The sequence below is a fragment of the Ursus arctos genome, unplaced genomic scaffold, assembly GCF_023065955.2.
Source record: "Ursus arctos isolate Adak ecotype North America unplaced genomic scaffold, UrsArc2.0 scaffold_4, whole genome shotgun sequence".
Taxonomy (NCBI): domain Eukaryota; kingdom Metazoa; phylum Chordata; class Mammalia; order Carnivora; family Ursidae; genus Ursus; species Ursus arctos.
The window spans coordinates 80,214,921-80,231,143 of NW_026623056.1; the positions used below are offsets into that span (position 1 = coordinate 80,214,921).

General features: G+C 39.5%; 1 protein-coding gene across 9 annotated transcripts in view; it reads right to left on the reverse strand.

Moving 5' to 3' along the window:
• The window catches only part of GRIK1 (glutamate ionotropic receptor kainate type subunit 1), a 363,796-nt gene that overhangs the window by 131,454 nt on the left and 216,119 nt on the right, over positions 1 to 16,223 (reverse strand). For 6 of the 9 annotated variants that reach the window (XM_026515139.2, XM_026514942.2, XM_026515018.2 and 3 more), the window contains exons 2-3: positions 6,433 to 6,600; positions 2,602 to 2,859 (exon numbers count right to left, since the gene is read on the reverse strand). The exons of 1 other annotated variant lie outside the window; for it this stretch is intronic. In XM_026515139.2, the coding sequence (XP_026370924.1) occupies positions 2,602 to 2,859; positions 6,433 to 6,600 (426 nt within the window). The remainder of the gene's footprint in view (positions 1 to 2,601; positions 2,860 to 6,432; positions 6,601 to 16,223) is intronic. 2 more of the 9 variants (XM_026515224.2, XM_044384517.1) reach the window with 1 other exon arrangement.

The window sequence follows — 16,223 nt, forward strand, 5'->3', positions numbered from 1 at the left end:
AAAGGAGTTAATTTTAATTCTTGGAGAAAAAATATGTGGAAAGTAAATAGTATTATTCCTTGCACATATAGTTAACTAAGTACTTCCCTATATTCCATAATTGTGTTAGGTGGCAGATTATAAAAATAAATAAGATAAAAGGCCAATGTTTAGGAATTCCTAGTCTCCTAGATGTGCAAACAGGTCATTGAAACATGTAATATAATACTTATATTTGCAAAGTGCTATTGAACTCTATGGTGGTCTCAGAGGGCTTCAAGGAAGAAGTGATATTTGAGTGTGATCACGTAGAATGAGGGAGCTCACCATCTTAGGGGTTGTGTGGAGGACCATGCATAGTAAGGAGCCAGCTTCAGAAAAGGAGAGTCATACATATTTATGAATACATCTCCTCAGGTAAGAGACACAAAAGCAAAAATAAACTATTGGCACTACACCAAAATAAAAAGCTTCTGCACAGCGAAGGAAACCATCACCAAAACCAAAAGGTAACCTACTGAACGGGAGAAGACATTTGCAAATAAAATATCTGATAAGGGGTCAATCTCCAAAATGTATAAAAAAAAGTATACAACTCAACACCAAATTTTAATCCAATTAAAAATGGCATGAGACCTAAATAGACTGTTTCCAAAGAAGACATACCGATGGCCAACAGACACATGAAAAGATGCTCGACATCACTCATCATCAGGGAAATGCAAATCAAAACCACAATGAGATATCAACTTACACCAGTCAGAATGACTAAGGATCAAAAAAACAAAGAACAGCAAGTGTTGGTGAAGATGTGGAAAAGAAGAAACCCTCATGTACTGTTGGTAGGAATGTAAACTGGTGCAGCTACTGTAGAAAACAGCAAGGAGAGTCCTCAGAAAATAAAATTAGAAATGCCATATGATCTGGTTGTTCCACTACTGAGTATTTATCCAAAGAAAATGAAAATACTAATTCAAAAAGATATATGTACCCTTATGTGTACTGCAGCATTATTTATAATAGCTAAGATATGGAAATAACCCAAGGGTCCATGGATAGATGAATGGATTAAGAAGATATGGTATATATATATAATGGGCTATTACACAGCCATAAAAAGAATGAGACTTGTGGCAACTTGAATGGACCTACAGGGTATTATGCTAAGTGAAATAAGACAGAGACAGACAAATACTGTATGATTTCACTTATAAATTTCACTTATATGTGGAATCTAAGAAACAAAACAAATGAACAAATGAGCAAACCAAAAGAGCAGACAGACCCATAAATACAGAGAACAAACTGATGGTTGCCAGAGGGGAGATGGCCAAAATGGGTAAAGGGGAGAGTAAGGTACAGGCTTCCAGTTATGGAATGAACAAGTCACAGGAATAAAAGGCACAGCATAAGAAATACAGTCAAGCACATTGTAATAACATTATATGGTGACAGATGGTAGCTATGTTTGTGGGGAGCGCAGCATAGGATATAAACTTGTTGAATCACCTGAAACTAATGTAACATTATGAGTCCACTATACTTCAATAAGAGTCCGACGAAGTTGGAGGTATGTAAGGAAGGACTGGTGGACTCTTTATCCCAGCTGATGTGAGGTATAGGGAGTGCAGGGAAGGGGTTAATGTAGTGCCAGCGCTAATGGAGATGAGGGCAAGATGGTGAACAGCTTCAAATGAGAAGGACTTGACAAAGAAGAGTCACCAGCATGGGGATTTAACTGTATAAAGGGAGCCTGAGCTCCAACAAACTGCAAACTGTGTCCAGAAGGCAGAGAGGAAAGGTGCTTGCAAAAGAAACTTGAAATGGGGGCAGGTCGGAAAAAGTCTCTAGTGAGATGGAGACTCTAAGCATCACGGTTCTGTTCTGCCTCCTAAAATAAGCAGTAGAACATTGAAAGATTTATTAAGGGTTGGTTATCAGGGGTTCTTAGTCCCTTTCCTATGAAATGGTCAGTTTTATTGATATAACCTCTAACTAGATTTCTCTGTTAACCTACTCTAGAAACTTGTCTAACATATAACATTTACATAGTTACTTATCAAATTGGAAGCATACTTCATGGTCATTTTCCAACTTTCTCTGCATTATTTAAGAAATGGAGTCATTGTCCCAGTCTCAATAGAGTTGGAGAAATGAAATCACGTCTTGAATATTCTGATTGGATTACAATATCAATAAGGTGATATATGTTGGGCACTACATCAAAAAACTAATAATGTACTATATGCTGGGTAGCTAAGCATAAATAAAAAATAAAAATAAATAAAAATGTAGTCATAAAAAATAAAATAATAAAATTCTATTAGTCATCTCTCATCCCAACTCATGTGTAATATAATTAAAACTTCAAAGTAAAAAACTAAAATAAAAACAAAAACACAAAACAATCCCCCTAAGTATGATGATGGAAGGATCATCAGAAAGGATCCAAAGGAATCAGACATGGCAACACGTGGAATTCTTAAATTAGAATACTCCCTTAGCTTCATATAAAAGAGCATTTTCATGCACTCCACCTGAGGAGTTAATGCCTCTAGAACACTCGGATTCCCTTTGTTCAGACCCGACACGGTCAGGTGAGGTGTCATGAGAGTCCCATACCTGTGCTGTCTTCGTACACCACCGTCACTGTTTTCCAGTTGTAGTAGAGGACCAGATCCAGGACTGCCCTGCTGATAGCTGCATAATCTGGGTACAGGTTGATGTAAAACAAGTCTTTGTTGTCCACCGAAGGGTGTTTCCAGCGGGTCTGTATGTGTGGAACTTCGAGAGCATTGCAAATCGACTGCACGGCACTGACAGAGGAACTGTGGGAAGGGCCAAAGAGAGCAGCCACACCAAGAGCCAACTGGTCACAGGCTGGTGGCCACAGACAAGGAGGGGTGGAGAGGGAGGGCAGGGAAGGGGGCAGAGAAAGAGAGAGCTGTGAATTTCATCGTTCCTTTCATGATCCCTCTTTTTATTTTCATTATTAGAAATTTTCCTCTACTCTCCATCTGTATGTTGAGAAAATATGCTTAATCCAACTTCCATATCCCCAAGATAGTAAAATGTTGAGAGATTTGAACGTGGGACTGATTAGCGTGGGACATCACAAGGCCAATTCTGTCCAATCAAAAATGAGTGGCTGTTGTCACACCATCACTTTTAATCAGATGGGGTCCACATCCCTTGCTTGGCATGGCATAACCCAGGCGTGCCCAGAGCTGCTCTACAAGATATTTGCCAAGTGAATTTCATGTGAATGAAGTTCTGTCCTGTGGCTGGGTATCAATGAGGATATTAACGTGGTCCAAGAATTCAGAAGATTCTCTGGGTGGCTGCAAAGTACTTTAGTTCCCATCTTCCCAAAACTCAAATGAATTCCAGGCCACTGAAAAACCACTAAAGATATCAAATGATACTGATACCTAATTAAGCATAGAATAATAGCATAGCATAGCTTAAAGGGATCTTAGAAGTCATTTGGTCCAACCCACTAATACCACACACAATGGAGTGAGTCAGGGCCACCGGCTCTGTACCAGAGCCCAGGGGCCCAGCTCAGGTCAGGCCCCTCCCTACCTCAACATCAGCCAACATGTGGCCTAACAAAATCAAGTCAATATGTACTTAAAAATGAATTCATAACACTTATTTATTTTTCTCATTATCAGATTTTTTTACATTCATAGAGAGAATTTAGAATATTTTAAAGCGTAAAAAAAAGAAAAAAAAAGATCCTGAAATTCCATCATCTTGGGAAGATACCTACTCATATTTTGGCATTCCAATTTATAAAAAATTAAATCATACAAATACAGTTTGACACATTGCTTTCTTCATTTAACACTGAATTTAACACTAAAAGCACACCCTTTCCCCCCAGTTTCCTCAAAGTCTTCAAAAGTATATTTTTCAAGTCTGTAGACTAGCCCATCCCATGGATATGTCATTATTTATTTAACTCTCTCTGATGCTGTTGAACATTTAAGCTGCTCTTAATTTTCGTTATTATAATTACTATTATAGTACTTATCTTCGTTCTTATATTTTTCTCTGCATTTTACATTACTTTCTTAGAGTAGATGATTCTCAGCTATAATTAAATGGTATGATATTTTTAAGCTACTTGATACATATTAAGCAAATTCCCTTCCGGAAAGATGGGACTGATTATCCTCTACAACCATGTAAAATAGTGTCTACTCATTTCATGATGATATAAATTTATGCTGGCATAGTATATAAGTTTAAAAGCATTTCAAATTTATATTTTAACATTAATTTAAAGGAATTTGGAACTGTATATATATATATTTGCATATATATGTGTATATATGTATTTGTATATATATTTGGAACTATATATATATATATATATAATATGTCAAAATTGTCTGACTTGATTTAGAGAGAAAAAATAATAAAGTTTTAAAAGCCATATTGCAAATATCTATGTAACTGCCAATGTTGAGAGTTATTCATAAGAAAACTTTCTGATTCTATGCTTTTGGTACTGAATTACTACCTGAGATATGAAGATATCATTTTCTTTTCTTTTCTTTTCTTTTTAAAGATTTTATTTATTTATTTGACAGAGAGAAAGACAGCCAGTGAGAGAGTGAACACAAGCAGGGGAAGTGGGAGAGGAGGAAGCAGGCTCCCTGCAGAGGAGCCCAATGTGGGGCTCCATCCCAGGACTCGGGGACCACGTCCTAAGCCGAAGGCGCTTGCTTAACGACTGAGCCACCCAGGTGCCCCATACATTAAGTGCTGTAAGCATAAACTGCCATTGTCTTCAGAAACTTATTTTCTGGATATGTTTTCACTGGTGAGATAAAATGAGAGCATGAGAGTATATGAACTGTTGTTTTGTCTAACATGGGCAATGGATTGAGATTCCTGCTAATATTTAGCTCAGGGATGCTAATATGACTTGACAGAAAATCAATTTTTTGAATTCTGTTTGCCTGCAAATTACCAGCTTTAAGAAGCTTTTGGGGTGTTTAATTTACAAGTATGGCAGGTACTCGAGACCACAAAAAAGCTTTCCATTTTATGTGGGTTAAAGAATCATTGTTAAATGTGTTTGCCTTTCTAAGGTATGTGCTCAGCAATGTTTGCATGTGTGTGACAGACAGAAAGACAGGACAGAGACAGATAGAGAAAGAGAGACACAGAGAGACAGAGACAGACAAAGAAATACAGAAACAGAGACAAGAGACAGAGAGAGGCAGAGAAAGAATGTCACCCACAGAAAGAATTCATGTGAAGATAACTTTGAAGTGCTATATAGGTAGAAATTTTTATTATTTGTTCATAGGCAACTCTGACCTATGTCGTATCTGCAGCTCCATCCAGCTTTAAAAAGAAAATGTGCTTGAACTAAGGTTGTGCCATAGATTTAAAAAAAAAAAAAAAGAGTCATTATACTATACGCTTTTCATCTGCACTCCTAGGAAAACAAGTTTTACCTTTTGTTTGTAAAAAACACTAAGAATCCTGCAGAAGAGTGTGTAAGGGGCACACATCTGATGATCCTGAGTTAATTCTATGTGGAAACAACCAATATTTGCTTGGCAATCGACATAAATATGGTGTTTATTGCAATCCATTTATTTGTGGGCAAAACATTCTTCTATGAGGGAAACAACCCCCCTACCTGAGAGTGTGGGGCAGCCTTGGTTTCCACACAGACACCTGCACGGAGTCTCAACACCTCCCTGATTAGAGGCCAAGTTTCAAGTGTATTAAATGTGACAGTGCTTCAGAGTTGTCTTGGGAGTGTTTGGGGGATGTCTAAGCAAGCCCCACAATCCCGATGGCTCTTTCCATGACAGAAACCTTGCAGCCTCGCCTCTATGTAAATTAGATTATTTTGTAGGACCTTGTCTTCTACTCAAAAGAAAAAGAGAATCAGGAAAAAAATGCAGAGATTGTTTCATTGGTTGAGTTTTTATATTTCTATGATCTTGTGGATAGGAGTTAAAAAAAAAAAAACAAGTTGAGAAGACGCTAGATAAACCCGGTAGTTTACAACCTGTTAAAATTCCAGATGTGAGTTATGCGAGTTGTGGGTATTTGCACATGCTCGGTGGATGTGACCTTCCACAAAGTTTTATTTGACTGCACTGTACAATTTCATGGTGGTATCTCAGCCTCAGGAAGGAAAAACAGATCAAGCTTGACATTTTCCATTCGCAGCTGAACCAGTTAATCATAGAGTAGAGGGCACTGAAGGGTGAGCTTATCAGAATGGCCCAGAACACATAGCGAGGCAACATCCATTAGGATTGTTCAGATTGCACTGGACAGTGACATCGAGGACCGAGGTTTCCTACAACCCATTTACACAAAGATGTCCACTCTGAAAAAGGGCAGCTAGCAGAAAAGGGGACTTGTAGAGCACACATCACCCAAAAAAGCTTTTAAAAATGTGAAAAGGGTTACCTCTCCGTGAGGCTTCAAAACTATCAAAAAGGTTAATTCTCTGGATGTCATAGGTTAATGTGGTGTTAGGCATCAGGGTTCGATTTCTGTTAATGCTGGTGACGGCGAACTTGAAAGCTAATTCTTCAACATTAACAGGCTCGTTCTCCATGGTTTCAAAAATCCCTCCTGCAGAAGCAAAAGAAATACATGAGAAGCATTAGTCACATCATTCCTGTGTATTTTTTTTAAAGAAGAATATCAGTGATTCACACAAAAGGCCCCCCGAAATAAATGCAGTGATCATCAGAACAGATCTCAAACCCACGGTTAGAATTTGTCAGCACACGTCACCTGCACATAAACAGGTCTGAGATTTCAAATCCAAAGTTGGACTGTATGTCACCTCTCAGATGGCCAATGTAGTCCAAATATTTAATTCCGTGTCAAGTATAACTGATAATGCGGTGAAGGGTGATTTTCTACAGTTTGGACATGAATCACACTGTGGTTGACCTAAACATAATTTGAGCTGTATCTGGCGGTACCATCCTTCCTCAGAATGAAGCTCTTTCGATTCAAAAAGCAGACCTTTTCGACTCCAAAGAAATCAGTCAGAGAGCTGAGTGGGGTCAAAATGAAACATACATATACCTTAGATTTTTCAAAACGAAAAAATTTCTTCTTTTCTTCTGGCTCAGAATTCTGGGGTCATATTCCAGAACCTTCCAAAGTGCACAGGCAGATTCAAACAACTTTTGTTTGTTTTGTTTTGAGACACTGTTTGGTCTGGTCTCAAAGCAATCCTGCATCCTATCTCCAGAGAAAAGTGGTGCTCCCCTAAGACAGAGCATGCACTAAAACTCTCACACGGGGCGGTGGCGGGGGGGGGGGGGGATCTCCAAACAAGCAGCAATACGAAACACCGGTGCTTAAAGCCTCATTGGAGAATTCAGCTCTGCTTCTGCTTACCATGCTGATGTTAATAGAGGTAATTCGAGTGTCATTAACTGTACATTCTTAATGTTCTTTAAGAGTTGTCCTGGGATTATCAATAGATGCAGGACACACAGTAGAGGCTCTCTTCTCTGACCTCCACTTAACTTATTCTTTGATTGACCAATACTCCTCCTTTCCCCTGAATAAAACATTAACTGGAGCCCTTGAAATGCTGAATACTTGTAACTAGCTCTCACCATTGGGAGACTCCTCACCAAAAATCAGATGTAGGTTTTTTTTCCGAACTTGGCTATGCCAGATTGATCTGTATGTGCCTCAAGTTCTCTCTACGCTCAAAAAAAAAAAAAAAAAAAAAAAAAAAAAAAAAAAAAAATCTAAAACTAAAAATCCCAAATAAATGTCACAGGCACCTGTATGATTTGGGTGTATTCTTAGAAAAAGAACTCTAATTGGCAAACTCTAATTCAAAGAAATGACTTTGATCCTATTTTGAAAGAATAGCAAACAAATAAACATCTGCAATTTTTATTAATTATAAAATTAATTATTATTATTTTGCAATTTCCTGCTCAACTGCCTTTCTCTATTAAATAATCAATTACACCGTCAGGTTGCAAAAGCAGAGAGGGTTTGTATGGAACTGCTTTGGCTTCCTTTGGAAACGTCTCTGGCTTTTGGACTGATGATATGAGATATTCATGCAGAGATCATGCCCCTGTTCTCTGAGAGCCCAGAGTTGAACCCTGTGTGACCACGTTAACCTTTACCTACAGATTCCCACCGGACACTTATTCTGAAATCCATGTTAGGAAAATTTATGCTCTTATGTGACTTTGTTTTTTTGTTTTTTTTTTTTTTCTCAGACAGTGGTAAGCAGGTCCTTTGGGGGTGCTCTCAGTTTCTCTCGGAGCTATTAAGTGGAAGGTCCACAGTGAGGCGATAAGCTCAGGTAATAGAAGACGACAGAAACAAGCTGACCCATAATTAGAATAGCCCAGACTTAAGTTCAGAAACTCTTTGGTGTTTGGGACTTCACCATAATTATTAGCATTAAAAAAAAATCTGTTTATCTCCTCAAGCACACGGTGAGAACCCTTAGGAAGAGAGAGAATGTATCTTGTTCAGAACCACCATCCTTAGGGAGCCCAAAGTCACTTAAGACATTCAGCCTACAACTATTTAGGAATAAATCAGTCATTGGCTCAAATGTGAGCACCACTCATCCGCATAAGCAGGTTGGTAGGAAGAAATACACACCAGAGTGGGAATCCGAAATTCTGAACTTTGGACCTTGGTCCACCTCGTTCCTCTTTGAGAAGGAATTTTAAATATTGGGAAGGATGTTACTATGAAGCAGCTCTTTGGTAATATTTCATTTAAGCCTTTTAACATTCCATGTAGCAGGTAGTATTTCTGGTTTTATGCATGAAAAAGTGAACTGAGACACACACACTTTGCCTACCTTATTCAAAGGCCCCAGGCCTTGTTTGTGACAAACCCATGTGTTTGATTTTTCAATCTAGATATAGATTTTTAAAAAATACATATTATATTATACTATACATTATTATTTAATATATATGTTAAATATAATATTTATTATAGGGAATTAGCTCACATGATTATCATATACAGAACTATATATAATTGATTTATATATATGTATTTTCACTTTATAAATTATTTCTGATGTCCTTCATCTCTAAGTGTGGGTTTATAATGCTTCCTTGCTTACCTTAGAGGGTTTCTCTGTAAAGGAAATGTCATAATGCATGGAGGGTGCCCTGAAAACACGATCATCCCCCAGAAATAAATTAGTATTATTACACATGGATAAAGAGGAATTAACATTTGTTATAGAACTGCATGCTCACCTCGAAATTGTTCCTTTGGTATGTAATTATTTTTTACATAAAGCTGAATGTTCCTGAGGTTAAGAGAATGATAAGTGTTTTTATTAAGTGCGTATGTAATGTGTAGGTGAACTCTGTTTTGTCATTTTGGGGCAATTTTCTTTCTTTCTGGCATCAAACGAGCATTACAAATGTTGTCATTAGCTCAACACCCCCCCATACACTCTCTTTTTTCCCTTAGGAAGGGCTGCTGTTGAATACCAAAAAGCTGCGGTGAAGTGAGGCATAGAGAGTACTGAGGAAGAACCAGGAAAGTAGAATCTGATAGAGACAGGACTGTTACTGATGGGAGCCATTCTGGTTCCTCCTAAGGGAGCAGGCCTATAAGCGTTAGCCATTTCCTCTCTCCTCCTCCTCGTCACTTCAGATCTGACAACACTGAATTGCAGAGTCTTTGATAGGAGTAGAGAGACACATGCATGATTTTTTTTTTTTAATTTGTGGGTGTGGGCTTGTTAATGAGATATTTCAAGCCTTTGGGGCTCTCCATGTGTCAACTTCTGGCCTCAGTCATTTGTACGCTTGTGTCTGATGGTTTCAAGAGGAGGATTTCCTACCTGGTTCCTTCTTTTGTTCCCCTTTCTTTTCTGTTGTTCCCCTCCCTTTGCCCCTGCCCCCCCTTGCCTTTTTCTGCTAAGGTCAATGCTTCTCCCTCTCTCTCTCTTTCACCCCTCCATTTGAAGATAGAAGAGAAGACAGCTGTCTATAAGCCAGGAAGGAGGTCTTCACCAGACACCAGCTGTGCCAATGCCTTGACTTAGACTTCCTAGCCTCTGTGAGAAGTAAGTGTCTGTTGTTTAAGCCACCAGGTCTGTGAGATTGTTATAGCAGCCCGAGCTAAGATATTCTTCTTCTTCTTCTTCTTCTTCTTCTTCTTCTTCTTCTTCTTCTTCACCCCAAGGTCTTTGAAATTCAAAATGGACAACTTTAATGGAAATCATGTCTATGCATGTAAAATTCTCCTCCAACAGGATTCTAAATTTATGGCACAGTGGTTTAAGGTAAACAGAGAAAAACTCACTTGAAATCTCAATACAGAGCTAGGTAGCAGAGTTCCATCACCACAGGTGTGTTTCTCTGTCTGTGGGGTAGATACTGCACCAACAAGGTCAGGCCAAAACAGGCAGTTTTGTTTTGTGACCACGTAGACATAGATGGAAACCAGAGATGGCTGCCTCCTGCACAGCTAACAGGTTGCCCTCAATAAGACATAGCAGTGGGCACAGGGGCGCAAGTGAGAACTTGTGGTTTTGTGTCACGTAATTCCATCTAGACTTCCAAGAGAATTTGGTCGTAATCACAAACCCACTTACTGTTGGGTCAAAAACATGGTCGTTATAGGTAAAAAGCAGTCAAGGCTTAGACTAAGTCTAAGTCAAGGCCAAGACTGACTGCGGGACTGTTTACAAAGATACCTAAGGTAAACCCAAAGCAACGGCTCCCAAACTTTTCCTTGACCCCGTTCCATTTGTACACAATCATAATGTCAAGGGATGGAGTCCAGGAATCATCTGTATCTGAAAAGGACCCAGCTTGGCTCTAGGTCCCATTGATTGATTGACTGATTGATTGACCGATTGATTTTTTTCAGGTTTCCAAAGATACTTTATAACCTGCTTCCTCATGTGCTTTCATGGCACTGCCTTCATCCAAAGACCTTTCCCTCTAACTTAATGCCTACAGCATTTTAACTCAGTTCACCTAGCATTTATTCAGTATGACTCTGGAGTACATATGTGTCTTTCCTGACAAAGCTGTGTCTAACCCTGACAAAAGAGAACTGGGAAGTCACTAGCTTTCCATGAAACAGGGAGGTATCCCAGTCAAAGTCAGTGTGAGTATAACGTGGTAGAAATTGAGGCCCTTGTTACAGGCACCTAATGTAAAGAGAAGCAGTTCCACGGTTGCCTGTTGTTTCCGCCCCTGCCCCCCCTAAGTACAGCCTGTGCTGGATGACGAGTAGGAAGTATGAGATTTGCCCCCTTCTTCCCAAAAGGAATTTAAGAAAAACAAAGCTCCAATGTGCCAGGGAATCCATCTCCTTTGGTGATGAGACAGAAGAAAACCGTGAAAATAATAACATTGACTCTCATTTCTGTAAAAAGAACACACTGTTCTGACTTGACTTAACCTTGTAATGGTGAATGTATTCTAATAATTACAATGAACCATTCAGAAATGTAATAACATTATATCCTCATGTATATTTGGGTTGATTTTTGGTTCTACTTCCACTGATTGTGTACATCATGTCTATGACTCTACTGAAGAACTCATTCATTCATTTACTAATTCATTCACTCATTTAACTACTTATTTATAAAATGCCAGCCTCCTCTGAACCACACACTGTACTTGGTGCTGGGGATACAACAGTAAACAAAATAGACTGAAATCTGACTTTCGGAGCTTACATGCTAGAAGGGGAGCTGACCATGAACAGGAAGTAGGGAGCTGACATGTTAAGGTAGGAGGCCAGGAAAGATGTCATGAAGAGAGCAACTTTGAAGTAAGAACCTGCAGGGAGTGAGGAAGCTGCCTGGTGTTAATTTTGAGGAGCAGTGGCAATGAAGGTGGGCGAGCCTGGTCTGGACTGGTGGAAGAGGAGCTTAGGGCAGTGATGGGGATGGATTAGAGCATATCACAGAGGGCATTATAGGCCATAGTAGGACCCTGGATTTTATTCTGAGTGAGATGGGAAGTCACTGGACGGTTTTGAGTAGAGTAGAGAAATGACATATTTCAAGAGAATCACCCTATATGACACTGTCATCTATAATAAGAAATATATGTTGGTCTTCATCCTCTTGTTTGGTGCAGAGTCCCTAAAGCTCTTGGAATTTCCTAAGTGACAAGTGCAACAAAGTTGTCTTTTGTCACGTTGATGAGGTTATTTGGGCGTCTCACCTAAGGACGGGGCCTGCTTGCCCAGACCAGAGAACCAACCATATGGTTAGAGGGTTGGGAACTCTCAGTCCCACTCTCTGACCACCAAGATGGGGAGAGAGCCTAGAGGTGGATCCGATTGCCAATGGCCAATGGGTGCATCAATCATGCTTATGTAATGAAGCCTCCATAAAAGGCCGGAAGGATAGGGTTCAGAGAGCTTCCAGGTTGGTGAAAACATCCACATACCAGGAGGGTGATATATCCCAACTCCATGGGAAGAGAAGGTCCTGGGCTTGGTACCCTCTTAAGCCTTGCCCTATGTATCTCTTCACCGGGTTGTTCATCTGTATCCGTTAATGAACTGACAAATATAAGTAAGTGTTTCCTTGAGTTCTCTGAGCCGCTCTAGCAAATAATCAAATCTAAGGAAGACGGAGCCATAGAAACCTCTGACTTGCAACTGAATTAGACAGCAGCTGTGGGTAACCAAGGGACTTACTAGCTATTGGTATCTGAAGTGGCAGGGCAGTCTCATGGGACTGAGCTCTTATCCTGTGAAGTCTAACACTATCTCCAGGAAGGCAGGTTCAGAATTGAGATAAAATGTAGGACACCAAGGCGACGTCACAGAGAATTGCTTGGTGTGGGAAAACTGCCCATTTAATGACTGGAAATGTCCAGACCAGAAGTGTTGTGAGTGTGGTAGTCTTGTGAGAATGAAGGAGACACACACGGCACTGGGTTCTTAAAACTCACCCCATTTTTTGTACTATGAATGGACTAATGGGAGGAGAGGGGCAAGAGACAAAGCAGAGGTCTGCTACCAAAGCCACTATAATATCAGATGACTATAACCAGAAGCACTGTAATAATCCAGGTAACTGACGATGAGGGTTAGGTACAGATTAGCAGTGTTGGGGTATGGCAAAAAGTGGTCAAATCTAAATAAAAATTGAAGGTAGAGCTGGCAGAATTTGCTGATCAACTATAAGTGAGAAGAAGACATCAGGTTTTTGGTCTGAAATTGCCATTCACGGGGATGAAGAAAAAGAGCACATGCTTGATTTGGAGAACGATTTCCGTGTGCTGCGCTGCTTATTACAAATCCGAGTGGAGATGTCAACTAGGAAGTCATCTATGCTGGTCTGGATTTTGTAGGAGAGGTCTGGTCTAGAGAGAGAAATTTGGGAGTCATCACCGAAGGTTATGGTTAGGTGGTATTTAAAGCCATAAGACTGGGTTGACATCACCCAAGTGCAAGAGTAGATGGAGAGTGGCAGAAATTGGAATGATACTGTCAGAAACCAAGGAATGTCTGGAGCCACCAGCAGCTGGAGGAGGCAGGGAATTGAATCTTTCCTGGAGCCTTCAGAGGAAGTTGGACCCTGTTAAAAACTTGATTTTGGACTTCTGGGCTCCAGGACTGTGAGAGAACAGGTATCTATTGTTTTAAGCCACATCCTTTTTGTCATTTGTTACAGAAGCCATAGGAAACCAATATAGTATCACAACTGTCTTAAGAAAATTTTAGTAGTGCATACTCTTAATTACCGTATTTTCCCCTTTGTAAAATGTTATTTTATTTAATATTTCAATTAACAATCTTTAGCTCTCTGACTTGCTTCAGCAATTAAAGCAAGTAACCGTACCACACAACATGTGGATTTCTTTGTTAATTACATTTTCCTGTCTTAGTTTTGATATGACAGGGCCAAGCTTTATTATCACACATATTCTAATAAACTTCACTTACTCCCTTAACTAGCTGTTGTGTACCCACTGTGACAAATTGTGAGGTCATCCAGGAAAGAAGGGTAAAACTATCAGCTGGCAATCAAGAAATGGAATGCTTCAATAGTGTTGACTCCTGTTTTGCATTCCTGTGGATAATACCCATTCCAGAAGCTATCAACAGAAAACATGATGGCAATTTGATCTATTCCTTTGCTGATGGCTTCTCCTTAAATATACCATATTATATTGCCTCTCTTTATTGCCACATCCATAATTCTAGTTTATTACATCATAAGCAATTTACTATAAGCCTGTATTTACTGCACCTTTAATTTCAAGGCTACACATTTAAATTCTAAGATTCCCTTAGATAATACTCTCTTCCCCATTCAGCTTACCTCTTCTTGTTTTACTTTTGGAGACTGATATAATCTTGGTAAAGATTTCATGGTAGGTGAATTTGGATGGGAAGTAGATGTTATTTGGCCTAATGGAGAATGAATGCACAAGAGGTACCTGAATTTTTACCTTTCATGAAGTCCTGATTAAGGACAAAGCTGTAGGTAAGGACAGCCCCCATGGTCCGGCTGTTGCCCAAACCTTCTACAAGTGTCTTCAGATATTGGTGTCCTTTGAAGAGGGGGAATGGGGTTTGATGTCACCCCTGATACAGCAACCACATCCAAACTTTCTGTGATGTTTCAGAGAGCTGCATAAATTCAGTAGGAATGACATTTAAGGGGAAGAAAATATGTCTTAGAGTAAGGAATTTCTGAGATGCTTTAGATGGTAGCAGTTATGGGAAAACCCAGTTAAGGGAAAGGCTATGGGTTAGGGGCAGTTTAGCACAACCTGCCAGTAATTTTTCTTAATAAATTTGAGTTGCACATTAAACAAGAAAAAGAATATATCCAAAGCCAAAGGTACTCTATTCTAGTGATATTTAATATTCAATTTAATTCAAGTCATCAAATGTTGCTGGCCTTCCGTTGATGTCTATGCTCATGTTGGCAGCAGCAAAGGACACAGAGTTGGAAGCGCTTGGTTCGTGTCATCGGCAGAGCTCCCAGTTGTGTGGTGAGAGATTACAGAAAAGGAAACGGTAGGTAGTCAGTTATTTCATGACAGAACAAGAAGCTCCTCTTTCTCCCCTCCAATGTGGAGTCTTTTCTGATTCTTCCAGCCAGAGGTGAACTCTCCTCTCTCTTTTGATAACATATAATCTAGTGCGTATTTGGGGAATTCATTTTGGTGTAAAATCATAAGCTAGGAGTCTAACTGTTCTTTGAGGGCACTTTGATCCTTGTCTTCTACCAGGACTAAATGTCTTGATTTGGGCAGAGTACATTGTCCCCAAACAATGACCATTCATTTGAGTTGAGTCTCTTCTTTGTGTCTTAACACCCTGCCTGATGAAGTAGTACGTTGGCATACTTAGTATAGTAGTATGTCAAGATGGAGAGGCTTATGAGAGTGTTGGAGAGACGGAGGGTGGGTATTGAGGCACATAGAGACCACCTTATTTCCTTCTTTTGGCCTTTTTAGCTGTGCTTGCTTCCTTTCTCCCAACAATCATGGTGCATGATCCCCAAGCACTTTCAAAACTCTGACCCTTTCTTAAAGGCTCACTGTCCTCAGGCAGCCAGCACCTTAACACCTTGGAAGAATGGCTCATCTCCTATTCAGTTGCAGATTTCAGGCAAGAACCAGGACTGTTGCTAAAGGATTCATGCCAAACTTACTTTTATGAAATTCTGTGATCGCTCTCATGTCTGTGGAGAGTGGCCAGGTTTTAAGCATGTAACACCTCATTTAAATGACACATATTCATACAAAAAGGCTCAAATTTCATTTTCTACTTATTAAATGAATGGACTATGTCAAGTTCACAACTTGTAGTTCTTGAAGCCATGTAATACATTTCATCACAACTGTCTAGTTTTCTTTCCCCCTATTTATGCTATTTCTCAAGCTGAAATTTCTCCTTGCTGAAAAGAAAATATTGCTGCTAACAAGGAGAACTGTTGTCTGAAGCCAGAACAAATGGAAGTAAGTTCACAGCTCTGACAGAGCAGTATTTACCAGTGTGTATGCACAGAAATCACCCATGAGATGCTACACGCAAAATGGTCAAGTATGTTTAGGAAGCATTGCTTAGAATCATTTCTTTTTGGAAATCCACACTGCACAATAACATATAAGAGTCTCTCAGAAATCCTACCATAAAGAAGCGATTTGACTCTGGTCAGCCCATGGTTTCTCATTCATTTGATGATAGGAAAGTTTTCCTTATAACGGGTACGCAGTGGAATTTCT